The sequence below is a fragment of the Nannospalax galili genome, unplaced genomic scaffold (assembly GCF_000622305.1).
Source record: "Nannospalax galili isolate Female #2095 unplaced genomic scaffold, S.galili_v1.0 scaffold611, whole genome shotgun sequence".
In the NCBI taxonomy this organism is placed as follows: domain Eukaryota; kingdom Metazoa; phylum Chordata; class Mammalia; order Rodentia; family Spalacidae; genus Nannospalax; species Nannospalax galili.
In genome coordinates, this window is record NW_008330486.1 from 1,804,285 (window position 1) to 1,817,663 (window position 13,379).

General features: G+C 40.2%; 1 protein-coding gene across 2 annotated transcripts in view; it reads left to right on the plus strand.

The window, feature by feature from the left end:
- The window catches only part of Mns1 (meiosis specific nuclear structural 1), a 35,160-nt gene that overhangs the window by 522 nt on the left and 21,259 nt on the right, over positions 1–13,379 (plus strand). Inside the window, exon 2 of one of the 2 annotated variants that reach the window (XM_008847587.2) lies at positions 719–940. In XM_008847587.2, coding sequence (XP_008845809.1) covers positions 719–940 — 222 coding nt within the window. Of the gene's footprint in view, positions 1–718; positions 941–13,379 lie in introns of those variants that run through there. The other variant, XM_029570728.1, reaches the window with a different exon arrangement.

Here is a 13,379-nt window from a genome sequence, read left to right on the forward strand (position 1 = left end):
TCCAGTGTGTGTGTGTGTGTGTGTGTGTGTGTGTGTGTGTGTAGAGAGGAGAGAGAGGAGAGAGAGAAGAGAGAGAGAGGAGAGAGGAAAGAGAGAGACCTGACCAGCTGGTGGACGGCGCTCTGTGGCCTTGGGTGGCGGTAGAGGTGGAGGAGAGGGCAGCTCCCTGGGTGGTGGCCAGAAGGTACCTTTGGATGTTCCTGCTGCTGCTGTTGAATCTTGAGTTAAGCTACTCTGACTTTTCATGTCTCACCAACAAAATAAGGAATATTAGTACCTATTTAATCACAAAACTGTTAATCCACCTTGTTTAATCTTAGGTATACTCTGAATTCAGGAAGGGAGCCAACGACACTTCGGACCTATGATTTTTAAGTGTTGTCTTGAACAAATAGCAGCTGGTGGGCGATCTGTAACATTTTAAATGTACCCTTTATTTTTATATGTTTGAGTGTTATGACTGCTTGTAAGTGCACCATGTGCATGCAGTGACCGCCGAGGCCAGAAGAGGTGATCACATCCCCAGGAACTAGAGCTATGGATAGTTGTGAACCACCATGTGGGTGCTGGGAACTGAACTTGGATCCTCAGCAAGAGCAGCCAGCGCTCTCAACCACAGAGCCATTTTTTATATTACTTGTTATAGGGTTTTGGCATTAAAGTACCTGGAAAGGGAGACTTGGAATACTGAAGATGTGTACTTTTTCCTCCCTCAAAGGCTTCCAAAAGGAGAGTTTTGAGCTTTAGTGAAAGGCACCAGAAGTTAGTCGATGAAAACTACCGAAAAGCCTTGCATGTCCAAGCACTAAAGAAATTAGAGAGTCAAGCTAGGAACCAGGCAGTGCAGAATGAAAGCGATGAGCGGGTTGAGCGCAAAAGATTCCTCAGAGTGCTGCAGAACGAGCAGTTTGAGTTGGATATGGAAGAAGCCATCCGAAAGGTAAGCTTCAGTATTCGTTAAGTTTTCTTCACTGGTACCTTGGGAATTTTGAAAGAGTCTTGGAGTCAAGTGGATGCCGAACAGCAGCAGGTGATTAGTGGCGAGGCACTGGCGTTTGAGACTAGATGGAGTCTTTCAGAGTGTTGATGTATTTTAGCTGGGGAGCTTTGGAGACGTTGTGTACTTTTTAGGCTTCATCTGTGAAACTGGAATAATATTATCTCCTACTTAGGACTGCTTTAATAACTAGTAAATGTAAAGCCTACCTTAGTCTGTGATAATATGCATTCACAGTAACAGCTTTTTCATGTAAATACAATTGAGTTGCTTTCTATAAATTTCTGATGACAAAACTTTAAAGTTCCTTTTAAAAACTTACTGAACTTAAGCATACACATTATTAAGTGATAGAAAATGGACACATATGTCAGGTATTCATATTTTTATTTATTTTAAATATTTTATTTATTAGTTTTAATTTTATGTGTATGAGTATATTGCTTGCATGTGTGTAAGTGCACCTGTGTCGTACAATGCCAGTAGAGGTCAGAAGAGGGTGTCAAATTCCCCTGGAACTGGAGTTACAGATAGTTGTTAGCCACCATCATGGTGTTAGGAGTTGAACCTGGGTTCCCTGCAAGAGCAGCCAGTGCAGCTCTTAACCACTGAGCCATCTCTCCAGCCCCCTCATATTTTTATTTTTGAAATGCTGCCTTGAAAATTTCATGCACCAGATACATGGGTTTAGTTCCTGATGTATGGTGATAACCTTTCAAAGGTATTTCTAAATTTTTAGGGGACTGTAGTACAAAAAAGGAAACAGGAAGTAAGATATATGAAAAATGAGCCCTCACAAATGTGAAATATGTTCTCATATTTTGCTACCTTTTGAGCATAGCATGCTGTATGTCCAGCCTCTTGCAGGGCAGAGTGGAGAACAGCAAAATGAAGGCTTGGGAAGGCTGGCTCTCCTTCCGCGTTCTAGTTCCAGTAGTTTAGACACCACCTTTTAAAAACTCTGAGCAAGCAAACCCTGGCCGTTCTTTTTTCCCTATTCTTTTTATTCTTGCTTCGCCTTTAAAGAAAATCCCAGGTACACCAACTCTCTCCAGCAAACTAGAGTATGCATCTAATAAAATAGACTGTTTTCTCTCACAGACTGCCATGATGTCACCTTCTCCCTGAGAGATCCCTTAAAGTTCCACATTGGGTGGAAATCTACCTTTGGTAATTGGCTTGTTTTCATTCGGACCCAGCAAAGTTGATACAGCATATTTATATTTTGTGTCTGAGCCCTGCTAATCTAAAACAGCCCCTCTTCAATCCTTGTTAATAATGTTTTTAACTTTTTTAACTTGTTGAAAATATGGAGCCAGTTGTCTTATAGAATATTCCATATTTTTTATCTGTTTGGCTTCTTAATTTGTGCCTTTATCTCTTTGTCTCCTCTAAAGGAAACTAGCTAGAAGGACATGATTTGGATTGAGGTCCAACTCTTGTGAAGTTATTTGCCCTTACTGAAAAGGAATATAAATATATTTTAATGTGGATGAGTGTTTTGCCTGCATGTAAGTGCACCCATGCATGCAATACCCTGAGAGGCCAGAAGAGGGTGTCAGATCCCCTGGAACTGGAGTTACAGATGGTTGTTAGCTGCCATGTGGATGCTGGGAACTGAATCCAGGTCCTCTGTAAGAACTTCCAGTGCTGTTAACTACTGAGCCATCTCTCCAGTCCCCCTTTATTTTATAAGAAAATTTAAATTATATTTATTTATTGTGTGTGTGTTGGTGTGCATGTGTGTGCGTGTGCACGCACGCACTATGGTGCATGTATAGAAGTCAGAGGACCACTTGCAAAGTTTCCTTTTTAAACCATGTGAATCTCAAGGACTGAACTCAGGTCTTAGGTCTCAGTGACAAGTACCTTTATCTGCTGAGCCATCTCACCAGACCCTTGTTACATCTTTCGGGTTTTTTAAAAAATCTTTTTGAAACAGTGTCTCCCTGTAGCCCCAGCTGACCTGGCACTTGCTATGTAGACCAGGCTGGCCTCTATTTCACAGAGACCCACCTGCCTCTGCCTCCTGAATACTGGGACTAAAGGTGTGCACCACCACGCCTGGCCTGTTAATGTCTTTTGATTCTGAAATTGTCCTGTCCTTGGCCAATGGATGCTCTTTTACATTGCTTCTGTGTTCTTTTGGCAAGACACACTGGTCTTAATATCTTCTTGCTTTCTATTTGAACAAAATATCTTATAATGGTTAGTTTTATGTGTCAACTGAACTGGTCCGTCAGATAACATTATTCTAGGTGTTTGAGAATAAGAGTAACATTTCAATCAGTATGTTCAGAAAGCAGTCAGCCCTCCCTAGTGAGGATGGATCTTATCCAGTCAGTTGAAGACTTGAACAGAACAAAAGGGCTGGTAAACAACAGAATTCTTGGAGCTGTGGACTGCTTTCAAATTGAGACATCTATTTTTTATGCCTTGGACTCAAGCTGAAATATTGGCTCTTCCAGGACCTTAAGTCTGTTGGTGTGCAGACAGCCTGTGCCTCTTCCAGGACCTTAGGTCTGCTTGTGTTCAGCCAGCACGTTATGGCATCTACTGGCTTTCCTCAGACTCAGAACAGAATGACACTGTTGGCGCTTCAGGTTGTCAGCTCACCCCCAGATCCTGGGACTTATGTGCTTCCAGAATGACTTCCTCTAGAGAACCCTGGCTAATGCAAGGCTCAACTTGTAAATGTCTTGTCACATGCCTGAAATTAGTTGTTGTGCCAAGGTGCCCTATTACCACTCAGTGGTAGAAGTGGTATTCAGAGGAAAGGTAAGTGCAAGGTCTGATCATTATTCCCAGGACTTTTTGGTGGATATAACTCAGAAATAGGCATATTTTCACTTTTTACTTTGAAGTCAGATCAGATTTATGAGTTCAAAAGCAGAACAGAGACTGTTCTTTCACCTAACTTTATTAATATTGTTACAAGCTGGGCGAGGTGGCAAACGCCTTTAGTCCCAGTACTCAGAAGGCAGAGGCAGGTGGATCTCTGTGAGTTCAAGTCCAGCCTGGTCTACATAGTGAGTTCCAGCCAGCTGGCACTACAGGGAAACTGTCTCAAAAAAAAAATCTTACTATTACATAGAAGATGAATATTCTGGAATTATCAGTTCAGTTCTTTTAATTAAACTATAGGATTTATTCAGATGGAAGTTACTTTTCTCTAGAGTCATTTTTTTCTATTCTAGGATCACAAGTTCTATTTAATGTCATGTCTCCTGTATCTCCCCCAATCTCACTCTTAATCTCACTCTTCCTGTCTGTGAGAATTCCTTTTGTGAGCTTGACAGTTTTGAAGAGTACAGTTTGATTGTGTGTTTTTTTCCTTTAAAAATATTTTATTTATTTTTATGTGTATGAGTGTATTGCCTGCACGTATGTAAGTGCACCATATGTGAGGCAGTGCTCACAGAGGCCAGAAGATAGCATCATATTCCCCTGGAGCTGGCGTTATGGATGGTTGTTAGCTGCCATGTGGGTGCTGGGAACTGACCCTGGGTCCTCTGCAAGAGCAGCCAATGCTCTTAACTGCTGAGCCATCTCTCCAGTCCCTGGTTGTGTGGTTTTCTATTGTGTAATAAATTACCACAAACAGCAGCTTAAATGTGGAATTAAGGCATTGGTGAGACGCATTCTCACCTAGAGTTGCGGTCCTCTTTGAAACTTGCTTAAGTTATTGGCAGTTCATTCTGTAGTTGTTATACTGAGGCCGTCCTGCCCAGCAGGTCACTGATGTTCTCTGGCCCTGTACAGTTTGCTTCTCTAAGGTCCATGGGCAGTGACTGCAGCTGCTCCTGTCATTGTTAGCATTCAGCTAACCAAGTTGGGCCCATTCCCGGAAATCTCTCTTTTTATGAACTCAAACCCACTATGGACCTTTTCTATGTATGGACTCAAAAGATAGATAATGTCTATAAGTCTTTTTCTTTTGGATCTTATGTTCTTCATTTTTTTTCAAAGAGGTTCCTATTACGTTGCACAGATTGGCCTTGAACTTGAGATCCTCCTGCTTCAGTTTCCAGAGTACTGGAATTACATACATGCACAACTACACCTGGTAATATTTTTTTTAAAGACAGGGTCTTACTCTGGAGCCCTGGCTGGCCTAGAACTCACAGAGATCTGCCTGCTTCTACCTCCTGGGTGCTGGGATTAAAGGCATATGCCACCACTCCAAGCCCTGGCCATATTCATGATCAAACTTGAATTACTTGATTAGGGCAGGGTCTACATACAAGCCAATTGTGCTCAGCACTGTACTGTCACCACAGCATGGATGCACTGTGGTCCTCTTCTGTGGCACTACTGTTTGTCACTTTATTTATTTATTTATTTATTTTTTGGTCTTTTTGAGACAGGGTCTCCCTGTAGCCCCAGGGGTCCTGGAACTCACTATGTAGACAGGCTGGCCTTGAACTCACAGAGATCCGCCTGCCTCTGCCTCCCAAGTGCTGGGATTAAAGGCATGTGCCACCACGCCCGGCATGTCACTTTATTTTTTACTGAGTATTTTGAAGGAGACACTTTTAGGGTATGAATGTCCTATTTCTATTTAACTTTTTCTCATTAATGTTAGCAGTCATTGGTGAATCTTGATTTCAATAATTTCTGTGAAGCTCTAATAATAAATTTCTCTGTCTTGTTTCTGCTCACTAGTTGGAGTCTATGAGACATCACTTCCCTTCACGTTTATTCTATTATTTACACCATAAGTATGAACTAATTGAATTTGTTTTATCCTTAAAAGATTTATATATTTTTATTTTATGTGTATGAGTGTTTACATATGGGTACCATGTGTCTGGTGCTCTCAGAGGCCAGAAGATGGTTGTCAGATCCTCTGGAACAGGTGGCTGTGGGTGCTGGGAACTGAACCTGGGTCCTCTGCAAGAGCTAAAAAGCTCTTAACCACTGAGCCATCTCTCCAGCCCCAAATTTATTTTGTTCTTATATAATTTTATTCTTTTTGTCAATCCAATACTATGTTATTTATTTGTGTTCAAGTTGTTCAAAGTTTGGGCTTTGGAAACTCTTCTGACTTCCTCATCTTTTTTTCTAATATTTATTATTTTTATGTGTATGCGTGTATTGCCTGTATATAGGTAAGTGCACCCATGTAGTGCAATGCCCGCAGAAGACAGAAGAGGCTATTGGATTCCCTGGAACCGGAGTTACAGACAGTTGTTACCTGCCATGTGGGTGCTGGGATTTGAACCTGGGTCTTCTACAAGAACAGTCAGTGTTCTTAACCGCTGAGCCATCTCTCCAGCCCCCTTCCTCATCTTTTTAAAGAATATTTTTATTGAGTTTTTGTACATTGCATACAATAGTTCTTAATCATATTTAGATCCCTTCCCCCATCCATGCCCCCACAAACACCCCACTGCACAGACTTCATACATTTTGTCATATATTTTAAGTCCCATCTGGTCAAGCATTTGTATCCAGATATCCTTTGGTACAAGTTTATCCACTGGAATCTAGTCAGCCTATCTAGAGATCGTAAGGAAAATCTACTCTCCCTCACCCAGCAGTAATCAGTTGCCAGTAGTTCCCAGGCTAGGACCAGTCGCCGCCCATTTCCCTTGCTCCTTGCTGGGCCCTTGTCTCATTGAGTCAGCATGAGTCTTTTGCACAATGCCACCATTACTGCAAAGCTCACATGAGCAAGCTTCCAGTCTCCTGAAAACCTGTTTCTCTATGTTCATGGACCAATCCTGGCTCTTACAATCTCCCCCTGCCCCTTTTGCAATGGTCCCTGAGCTGTGGGTGGGTGAGGTTTAATATAGGAGTCCTATCCTCATCTTTTAAGTATATATTTGCTTTCTGGTTCCACAAGGTGTTCTGGGCTCAGTGTGCCCTGTCCTTGTCTTGGATCAGCCTTTTCCTAAGGAAGAACTGGTTCTTTTTATTATAAAGTAGTACTTAGAGACTAAATATAACTAAGTTTGCTCTTTACTGAAGTTTTTCTACCACTGGTCCCCCTCAGGTGGAAAGGATTAAAAGATACAGGTACATCAGCCAGTGCCATGCACTGGTATGTTTGCTTTAATACCCGTCTGTGTGTATATATATATATATGAACAAGAAACAAGTCTCCCTCCAGTCCTGCTGACGCTGGCCAGGCATCACAGGAGGCATTTTAGCTTTCCTCTCTCCTTCTAAGTAACTGTCCTCTCAGCGTAAAGGGCACTGGCTCTCCCTACCAGTAGTGCCTTTGCTTACTCATTCACTCCAGCATACACACCCAAGTTAAGACCTGCCATCCTGCACTGCTCTGAGAAGCCAACTTCTGTGGTATGGCTTGCTGTGCGGTTCTTTTGGTTTTAGCCTTACAGTATCTAGTCCAGTGCTGTTCTCCTCTGTTGCGGCTGTGATCTTTTTAAGGCAGTTACTTGGTCACAGCCTGCACTTCATCGTTCTCCCCACGTCTGTTGCTTTCATTTTCTTTTAACTTTTTGTGTTGAGTAATTACAAGTTCTCAGGCACTTGTGAAGAGTGTATAAACAGGTTGACTGTGCCTTTGGCCAGTTCTTCACATGGTTGCGTCTTACATGACTGTAGTACAGTATCAAACCCTGGAAAATGGCGTTGGTGCAATATGTATCCACACATCCTTGTCATTTCATTATAGGTGTAGTTTGTGTAGCCACCACCTCAATCCAGATACAAACCCATCACCACAACGAGATCTTATGTATGTCCCTCCGTTTATAGCAACATATGTTCTCTTCGGCCCCACTATACCTGACAAGCCCCACTTTGTTCTCCATCTCTATATTTCTTCATTTCAAGAATGTTATATAAATAAAATGATTCGTGTGATTCTCTGCACCTATGGACTTAAGTCTGACCTTTTCAGTAGGCTTTCCTTTCCACACAGCATGATGTGTTGAAGATCTGTCAGGGTTGTGGCATCGGTAATCTATTCTTTTTACTGCTGAGTAGTGTTGTGTGGTAGGATGGACTGGATAATTTCATTTTAATGTGCACATTGCAAAATCCATTCTTTGTGTATTTTGTAAAACTTTGTCAGTTATGTAAACTGACAAATGCACAGATTACTGGTTCCATCATTACAATACTTCCACTCTATAATCTCTCTTCACACTGCCTCTTTGTAGCTAACCCCCACCCCCAGTCCTCAGAGACTGTTTCTTTTTGTCTCAATCTTTTTGCCTTTTCCATAGTGTCACGTAAATAGAATTGTGCAGAATGTTGCCGCTGACTCTGGCTGCTTTTACGTTGCAAAACAAATTTATGATTCCTTGTTGACATGCAAATTGTTTTTAGTTTTCATTATATTTGCTTATAGACCTGTGTATGTATATGAGTTTTTTTCCTTGCTTCAGAACTATACAGTTTAAAAATTTTTATTTATACTATTTTTTTATAATTTCACATACACACTCTTTGCACACTGACCACTCCCATCTCCCATTCTCTCTCACCCCTGTCCTCCTCTACCCTTCCCACAAATCTCTCCCTTGAATTCATGGTCATAAATTTTTATTTCACTTGGGTAGATATCTGGGAAGCATGACTGAGCCATGTGGCAAGTATATATTTCGTCTTAAAAGAAACTGTCAAGGCCTGAGAGAGCCTGGATCCAGCCTCCACATGCTCATGAGCTTCCCCAAATCAATCTGTGCCCAAACCCCTACATTGGGAAAACATGTGGCCCCTCCCACTGTGCCAGGGCTAGGCTTCTCTTCCATTCAGATGGGGCCCAGACCTTAGCAGACTGCCTGAGAGGGCCTAGATCCCACCTCTGTGTGGCGGTGAGCTTCCCTGAATCATGCAGTACCCATCCCCCTACATTGGGATCACCTGCAGTCCATCCCACCACCCCAGGTCTAGACTTCTCTGCCCTTTAGTAGGGGACCAGACCTTTATAGACTTCCTGAGAGCACCTAACTCAGGCCTCTCCTTAGCGAGCTTCCCAGATTATTCTGTGACTGCTCGCAAGTTGGGGACCAGACCTTAGCAGGAAGCCAGGGAGCACCTGATTATTGCCTGACTTGGACCTCTTTGGAGGCTCCTGAGTACCTGGACTGAAGCCATCTGGTCCCTCCAATATAAAATCTGAGAGAACCCGAAGCCTAGATCAACCAGCTTTATATACCCAATAAGAAAACAACCAAGGCACACCAATAATAAAACAGAAGCAGATTTCAATTCAACAGAGGTAGGCTTGAGTTTCATACCAGGATCACAAACAACAAAAGAAATCCACATGCCAAAATCACAGCAGAAAAATAATATGGAAAACCAAAGCAGTATGTTCCCACCAAACGCCAGCAGTCCTATAGAAGACTTCTACAAGGAGAACTCCCTAGAGATAATCAAGGACACAAAATTTAAAATAACAATCATAAACATGATAAAAAATCAACAAATTTAAAGAACACATGAACAAATCAAAGAACTAGAAGAAGATATGGAGAGACTTCTGACTGAATTCACAAAAGACATAAAAATACTGAAGAAAATTTGGGCTGAAATGAAGAAGGAAGTGAAAAAAATTAGTAAACCCATTTGAAACAACAGGAGAGAGCTTCACCAATAGAATTAATGAATTAGAAAACAGAATACCAAAACTGGAAAATAAAGTTGAAGAACTGGACTGCTCAAGCAGATTATGAAACATCTTTAAAAACACAGGAATGGAATATGTAGAAAATGTGGGACACCGTGAAAAGACCAAATTTATGCATCATGGGCATAAAGGAAGGAAAAGAATTACAGGTTAATGGTATTGACTAGATCTTAAACAGGATTGTAGAAGAGAATTTCCCAAAGTTAAGGAAAGAAATCCCCATAAAAATACAAGAAGCACAGAACACCAAATAGACAAGACCAGAAAAGAAACTCCCCATGACATATCACAGTAAAAACACTAAATGTACAGAACAAAGAGAGAGTACTGAACACTGCAAAACAAAAACAACAACTCACATATAAGGGAAAACCCATCAGAATTACAGCTGACTTGTCAATGCAAACTATGAAACCCAAAAGATCCTGGACCAAAGTATTCCCAGTTCTAATGACCATAAGTGCTAACCCAGAATACTCTACCCATCAAAAATGTCTATTATAGTTGAAGGAGAAAGAAAAATCTTCCATGATATACAAATAGGCTGAAAGAATACATGTCCACAAAACCAGCCATTCAGAGAATACTTGAAGCAACACAAAGAATGGAAAACAGAACAACTATACCCAGGGAGCAACAAAAAGAAACTAAATGAAGGTATAATTGTGAAAACACAAAATTAGACCAAGAATGCAAACAAATTAAAATGATGGCAACCAATACACATCTTTCAATAATAATTTTAAATATCAATTGACTGAACTCCCCAGTTAAAAGATACATTCTAGCTTAATGGAGTAAGAAACAAAATCCATCCTTTTGTTGTCTGCAAGAAACCCTTCAAGGACAGACTACCTTAAGGTGAGAGGATGGAAAAAAATATTCTAAGCAAATGGCACTAAGAAACAAGCAGGGGTTGTAATTCTAATATCTGATAAAATAGACTTCAAACTAAACTAATCAGAAGAGATAGTCACTTCATTCTGATCAAAGGAATATTGACCAAGAAGATATTACGATCATGAACATATATGCACCAAATTCTGGTGCACCCAATTTCATAAAAACAGTACTACAGGACTTTAAGACTCAGATTAAGACTCAGTATTAGGGGACTTCAATACCCCTCTGTCTCCATTAGACAGGTCAACCAGACAGAGAGACAGCTGAATTAAGTGATATCATACATCAAATAGATCTAACAGACATCTACAGAATATTCCACTGAAGCACCAAAGAATACACTTTCTATACAGAACCCCATGGAACTTCTCTAAATTTGACCACATACGGGGGCACAAAATAAACCTCAACAAAAACAAAAAAAAAATTGAAATAATTCCATGTATTCTATCAGACCACAATGCAAAAATCTTAAAATCATCACTGAAAGAAGCCCTCCTAAGTACATGAACTCATGGACATTAAACAACACTCTCCTGAATCATGAATGGGTCAAAGAATAAAAGTATTGCTGGAACTAAACAAAAAGGATACTACAACACAACAAAACCTCTGGGACACTTTAAAAGCAGTCCTAAGAGGGAGCTCTAAGTGCCTACATTAAAAAATCAGAAAGAGCACATGTAAATGACTTGACAGTACAACTCAAGACTCTGGAAAGGTGAAAATAAACCCAAACTCAGAAGACGAGAAGAAATAGCAAAAATCGGAACAGAAATTAATGAAATAGAAACAAACAACAACAACAACAAAACAATACAAAGAATCAATGAACCTAAGAGCTGGTTCTTTGGAAAGCTAAACAAGATATACAGACCCTTAACTCAGTTAACCAAAATAAAGAGCAAATTCAAGCCAACAAAATCAGAGGTGAATGGGGAAACATCACAGCAGACACCAAAAAGATCCAGAACATTATGAGAATACTTTAAACATCTATACTCTATTAAATTTGAAAACTTAAAAGAAATGGATGTATATCTAAAATCATGGGAACCACCAAAGCTAAACCAAGAAGAGATCAAGATCAGCAGTTTAAACAGACCCCTAATATATAAGGAAATTGAAACAGTAATTTTAAAAACCTCCCAACTAAAAAAGTCCCAGGCTCAGATGGATTTACAGCAGAATTCTACCAGACATTTAAAGAAGATCTACAATCAGTACTACTTAAATTATTTAAAAGGAGGCGGGGCGTGGTGGTGCATGCCTTTAGTCCCAGCACTCAGGAGGCAGAGGCAGGTGGATCTCTGTGGGTTCAAGGCCAGCCTGGTATATATAGTGAGTTCCAGGACAGCTGGGGCTACAGGGAGACCCTGTCTCAAAAAGACAACAACAACAAATTATTCAAAAGGATAGAAGCAGAGGGAGAACTCCCAAATTCTTTCTATGAAACGAGCATCACTCTAATACCCAAACCGGGTAAAGACACAACCAAAATAGAAAACTATAGACCCATATCCTTAATGAACGTAGATGCAAAAATTCTTAACAAAATACTTGCAAACTGCATACAGACACATCAAAAAGATCATCCCTCACAATCAAGTAGGCTTTATTCCAGAGATACAAGGATGGTTCAATATACAGTAACATCATACAATAAACATCATAAATCATATAAATGGACTCAAAGACGGAAACAACATCATTATCTCAATAGATTCAGAAAAGGCCTTTGACAAAATTCAGTATGCATTCATGATAACAGTCCTAAAGGAAATTGGAGTGGAGGAAACATACCTCAACATAATTAAAGCTATATACAACAAACCCACAGCCAACATCATTCTAAATGGAAAAAAGCTGGAAGCATTCCCATTAAAATCAGGAACCAGACAAGGCTGTCCACTGTCTCCACTCCTTTTCAATATAGTGCTTGAAACTCTTGCTAGAGTAATAAGACAAGATTAGAGGAGTACTAATTGGAAAAGAAGAGGTCAAATGATCCCTTTTTGCAGATGATATGATACTATACCTAAGAGATCCCAAAAATTCCATCAGAAAACTCCTAGAACTGATTAACACTTTCAGTAAAGTGGTAGTTTACAGAATTAATCTACAAAAATCAGAAGCTTTTCTATATTCCAATAACAAGCAATCAGAGAAAGAGTACAGGGAAACCCTCCCATTCATAATAGCCTCAAAAAATATCTTGGAATAAACCTGCCCAAAGACATCAAAGGTCTCTACAATGAAAATTTTGAATCTTTAAAGGAGATTGAGGAAGACACCAGAATATGGAAAGACCTCCCATGCTCATGGATTGGGAGAATTAATATTGTGAAAATTACCATCCTACCAAAAGCAATATATAGATTCAATGCAGTCCCTATCAAAATCCCCATGATATACTTAACAGAATTAGAAAGAAACATCCTAAAATTCGTATGGAAGCACAAAAGACCCTGGATAGCCAAAGCAACCCTGAGCACAAAGAGCAATGCTGGGGGGATTACTATACCAGATCTCAAACAGAATGGTACTGGCACAAAAATAGATCATAGATCAATGGAACATAATTGAGAACCCAAACATGAGTATGAGCAATTTCAGCCACCTGATATTTGACAAAGGTGCCAAGAACACACAATGGAGGAAAGACAGCATCTTCAACAAATGGCACCAGCAAAACTGGATTTCCACCTGTGGAAGAATGAAGCTAGGCCTTTATCTTTCACCTTTACAAAAGTCAACTCTAAATAGTCAAAGACCTCAATGTGAAACTTGAAACTCTGAAACTGTTAGAAGAAAACAATGGCAGTAACCAAGAAGAAACAGGTATAGAAAAGGATTTTTTAAATCAGACAT